We start from the raw sequence: 5,867 nt of genomic DNA, 5'->3' as shown, positions 1-5,867 counted from the left end.
TTAAAGAAATAGTGAAATGAAAAATCGAATTAATTTTTTTTATTTTTATTGAAATAAATAATCGAAATAGAATAATTAAATATAAAATGAGTAATATATGTAATTAACGAAATATTTTAAGAATAAATTAAATAGAATAATAATTTTCTTACTTATCGAATTAAGATAATTAATTAAAGAAATAGTGAAATGAAAAATTGAATTAAATATTATTATTTTTATTGAAATAAATAATCGAAATAGAATAATTAAATATGAAATGAGTAATTTATGTAATTAACGAAATATTTAAAGAATAAATTAAATAGAATAATATTTTTTTACTTATCGAATTAAGATAATTAATTAAAAAAATAGTGAAATGAAAAATCGAAATAAATAGTATTATTTTTATTCAAATAAATAATCGAAATAGAATAATTAAATTTGAACTGAGTAATATGCGTAATTAACGAAATAGTTAAAGAATAAATTAAATAGAATAATATTTTTTTACTTATCGAATTAAGATAATTAATTAAAAATAGTGAAATGAAAAATTGAATTAAATATTATTATTTTTATTGAAATAAATAATCGGAATAGAATCATTAAATATGAAATGATTAATATGCATAATTAACAAAATATTTAAATAATAAATTAAATTAAATAATAATTTTCTTACTTATCGAATTGAGATAGTTATGACCGTGCCCAACGCTAAAAGGTGGTTCGAAGGTGTACTGACGACCTCAACTTGGCTCGCCGATGATGTAAGTTTTTTGAGTTTTCATTTATTATATTTATAGAAGTTCTTGGTTCATTTACTTAAACGTCTCTATCTTTTTTGTTGGTGTTCTTTTTTTTGTTTCAGCATATCGATTTGGCTATGGAATTGTTACGCAATCGGGCTCAGAGATACCCGAGATCTTATGACAGTCCTAGTCGAGTTATCCTGAGCTCTGAGTTTGTTCGTATCGTAGATATTGAGCATCACGGGCTCCTAAGCAAGGGGAATGAATATGTTCTACCCGAGTACATGGTAGAGTGGGTGATTGGGCTACAATCGAGGTGCGAAAAACCGTGAACGGATTGTACACATATGTACATTCCAGTGATCGCGAACTCACATTGTTTTTCAGTGGAAATTGTATTTGCTAATTCCACTATATATGTGTACGACTCTGATCACCACTGTCTGACACAAAGTCAACTGGAGCAAATATTGGAGCCAATGGCTGTGATCGTGCCAATGATGGCTAATCAGGCGATGATTCGAGTAAATGACAGATTAGCCATTGTGCGGAACATGACGACGGCAAAACAAGAATGATCGTAAGGATTTAAAACTTTTTAATTTTACCTTTTAATTTTCAGTTATATGTTATCGAACTAATATTTATTCTTCTTCGGTTGCAGGGGCGACTGTGGCTTATTTGCAATAAAGTACATAGAGTTTTTGAGCATTGGCCGCAATGTTGAGACAATAAATCAGTCTTGGATTGATATGTGGAGGCATAAATTAGCTTGCGACTTGTATGAATATAACTGTGATCCTTAATGCATTGTATATTATTTTATTGAAATGTAAATGTTATTTATTTCAGTATGATTCGTGTTGTAATGTAATAATTTTTTAAAATATTTAATTAACAAAATATTATTATTTTAATTTACATTGTTGTTGTGTCTGTAATCTCTCCATATTGTCAGTTAATATACATCGTTGTCTCACTTGTATTAAAAGAAAATAAATAGAATAATTATTATTTTCATTTACATAAGTAATCGAAATATAGCAATCAAATATTAAATAAACAATATACACACTAAGATAATTAACGAAATGTAATTTAAAAGGAATATAAATAATCAAATATACGTGTCAAATGAAGATAATTAATGAAAGAAATATTTAAACGAAAACTCGAACTAAGTGATATTATTTTTATTCAAATAAATAATCGAAATACGTAATTAAATATGAAATAATTAATTTTTTACTTAACCAATTAATATAATTAATTAAAAAAACTTAACCAATTATACATTTATTATACTTAACCTATTTTTTTATTCAAATATGTTGTTAGAAAGAATAATTAAACAATGTGATTAAAATTATATCCGATTTAAATTGAGAATAGAAAAAGTATATTACAAATAGAGAATACATATGATTTATATAGATACTGCACATCCGTCGAGTCATTGTTTAGTGGGATTTGACTTTACAAAATCCACGTGTATGCCTTGTAGCGCCGCACCTTCCGCACTTACGCGGTTGTAGAAACTCTCCTGTAGATGGTGGCAACAAATTATTAGGAACTTCCCACTCGACTTCATTTGGTAGAGGAAATATAGTTTCGACATACGTTGCTCTCCAAAAATCAGCCATGTAATAATGACTGCATAAGCTGTGTGATGGAAATCCTCTATACATAGCTACTGCGACAGCATGCACACATTGAAAACTCTCTAACTGAAATTGTCTACACATGCAGGTATTGTCATTCAAGTCTATAATGTATCCAACATTACGCCCACATCTCACGGAGAAGCGAAATTGATCTAATGGTTCCACAAATAGAGCTTTTACCACTTCCAGAGTTTTGAATAGTCGATCTTCCTGTGCCGGAGCTAGCACACTTGTGCAATTCTGGGATTCCTCACGTCGGTCATAAAACCAATGTTGTAACTTGCTACGAATATGTTTAATCATTGCGAGAATTGGTAGCTCTCGATCCTTATTGAATAATGCATTGAGCGACTCCGCATTATTCGACGTCATCATGTTGTATCGACGTCCTGAAAAATATGACCGTGCCCAATGTTCGACCCCCATATTTGATAGATATTCCCATTCACTTTCTGATTTATGTTTTATTTCGCCCATGAACTTCGTAAACTCTTCAAAGTTGTAAGCTTCTGCAGCTCTCCTAAACAATGCAACGATGTCACTGCCCCGGTACCTGGTCTTTAAGTTACCCTGAATGTGGTACATGCAATAACCATGACGTGCTTCCGGAAAAACTTCGGCTATACCATTTATTATTGACTGCCCCCGATCAGTCACAAATGCAAAGTTCTCGATGTCCCCAATTACTTCTCTTAGCTTCGTGAAGAACCAACGCATTGCTAGATCAGTCTCTCCATCGACAATGCCAAATGCAAGAGGATAAATTTGGATGTTGGCATCTTGACATGTAGCAATAATCAACTTCCCTTCATATCTAGCTTTTAGGGTTATACCTTCAACTAGAATTAGAGGTCGCATCACATTTCGAAAACCTCTAATGCATTGTCCAAGAGCCATAAAAAATACTTAAAGCGATTCTGCCCATTAAATCTTCCAATGCACATTCTTTTGCATTCTAGGCCTTCTGGTAACTCATAACTACCCCATACTCCCGACGGATGTCATTGATGATATCTGTAGGTTTGTAAATCGTCCGTGGGTCCTGAAACTTGTGCATTATCTGTCGACCAATAAACCATGATCGAGCTTTCCTGTGATCATTTTAACGAATACCCACTTCACAAGTATGTTCCCGCGCATACTTGCGAACTACAAAGAACTCATTTGTGTCCATTTTTGTCGCTTTCAAACGCCAACTGCAATTGTTGTCCACACAAATAATTGTGTATTAGACTTGTTTGATTTTTTTACCTTAAACTCAAAATTATGTTTCATTTCAATTCGGTGCATAGCTTCTTGTAAATCTCTTTTCACGTCAAAAAATTGATCGATATGTAAATCTTCATCATCAGGAACTATACGCGAACAATTAGAAGACCGTATAATCAGCCCAGCATGTGAACTCCCACCAGACTTATGTCTCTATTTGGATAAAGCAATCAAATCCTGATTTGTAAATGGCCTTTCATCCTCGTTATCTTGAACTTCCTCGTAAATCCTTTGTGTAACGATGGCATCATGGCGAGTAGCAACTGTCCCAGGAATAACCACATCATCATCACGAGCAATATCAACAGTATCCCAAAAATCATTCTCGTTACGATCCTCTCCATCGATAACTTCGTGTTCACCTTCGGGGACATTTTTCTTCAATAAAGTTATGCAAATAGGAGTTGTCTTTCGACCTTGGTTCAATTGAATTACATGCTTTATTTGCACTTGAGAAGTAACCTTCAAAGGTGGAATCGAAATTGTTGAATTCTTTTAAAATAAAAATCCCAATTCCATATCGTACTAAGAGGAATCGACGTTAAGCATGTTTTCTATTTCATTATACATTTCCATAAACGATGTATTTTTTGTTATCGAAATAGCAGCAACCCCTTCTCCTTCACTCGTCCATTTCTATTCCCATTAACCTTTTGTTTCCTTTGAAATTCGCCGAAGTAAAAGATTGTGACACATGCTTTTGCGATACCTGCATTATGAATTAAACAATTATCAGTGACATCATAGTAATCATCAAAAATATACTCAAGCTCGTTGTTCTAGAAGTGTTCCATTGTTTTTTACACTATACAACACAATTAGTAACAAAAAAAGAATCAGTAAGAAAATTTAATTCGATTATTTATTTGAATAATTTGAATTAATATTTAATTCGATTTTTCATTTCACTATTTCTTTAATTAATTATCTTAATTCGTTAAGTAAGAAAATTATCATTCAATTTAATTTATTCTTTAAATATTTCGTTCATTACGTATATTATTCATTTCATATTTAATTATTCTATTTCGATTATTTATTTGAATAAAAATAATAGTATTTAATTCAATTTTTCATTTCACTATTTTTTTAATTAATTATCTTAATTCGATAGGTAAGAAAATTATTATGCAATTTAATTTATTATTTCAATATTTCGTTAATTATGCATATTATTCATTTCATATTTAATTATTTTATTTCAATTATTTATTTGAATAAAAATAATAATATTTAATTCGATTTGTAATTTAATCATTTCTTTAATTAATTTTCTTAATTGGTTAAGTAAAAAAATTATTATTGAATTTAATTTATTTTTTAAATATTTCGTTAATTATGTATATTATTCATTTTATATTTAATTATTCTATTTAAATTATTTATTTGAATAAAAATAATAATATTTTATTCGATTTTTCATTTTACTATTTCTTTAATTAATTATCTTAATTGGCTAAGTAAGAAAATTATTATTCAATTTCATTTATTCTTTAAATATTTCGTTAATTATGTATATTATTGATATCATGTTTAATTACTCTATTTTGATTATTTATTTGAATTAAAATATATTAATATTTTCATTTAAGTATTTCTTTAATTAATTATATTAATTGTTTCCATAATTAATTCACTAAACATATATTTATTATTAAACATATATTTATTATTTATTTTGTATATTTAATTACTAAACATATATTTAAGTCAAAAAAATAAATTTCTATTTCATCTATCTCTAAATTTGGTTTATTATCTTAACATATATATTATTTATTTCATATTTAATTATATTTTTAACATAAAAATTAAAATAAATTAATGAAAAAAAAATGAATGGTCGGGTCCGGACCGGCCAAATGGTCCGGACCCGGATTGGATGGTCCGTTACGGACCAAAAATCCGTCCAGCTCCTCGGAAAACTCCATTTTCGACGAGCTCCGTCTCTTTTTTCCAGTTTTTCCAACATTTCAATCTCAAATTCGATATTTTCTTCCATTTTAACCATAAAAAATTGAATTTAGCTCATTCAAATCCTAAACATTCAAACTTACACATTTTCAAAGAAATTATTTATAGAGAACATGTCTAACCTTCCAGAAAATGACGTTTCTCCGGCTGATCGTGTTGAGTCCAAAGAGGTCGAAGTGAGACAGGTCCGGGTCGTCAGTAGGCGACGGATCCGGACTCCTTT

General features: G+C 29.4%; 1 protein-coding gene across 1 annotated transcript in view; it reads right to left on the bottom strand.

Annotated features, from left to right (window-relative positions):
* LOC111371073 (leucine-rich repeat receptor-like serine/threonine/tyrosine-protein kinase SOBIR1) overlaps positions 1–5,601 on the bottom strand; it is an 11,937-nt gene extending 6,336 nt beyond the window's left edge. The window contains exon 1 of the mRNA XM_022992988.1: positions 5,487–5,601. Within this exon, the coding sequence (XP_022848756.1) occupies positions 5,487–5,601 (115 nt within the window). The remainder of the gene's footprint in view (positions 1–5,486) is intronic.
* Positions 5,602–5,867: the final 266 nt, after the last annotated feature.

Source organism: Olea europaea, chromosome 22 (genome assembly GCF_002742605.1).
Source record: "Olea europaea var. sylvestris chromosome 22, O_europaea_v1, whole genome shotgun sequence".
NCBI lineage: Eukaryota > Viridiplantae > Streptophyta > Magnoliopsida > Lamiales > Oleaceae > Olea > Olea europaea.
Note: the sequence above shows the minus strand (reverse complement) of the source record. Positions and strands in the feature narration are given on the sequence as shown.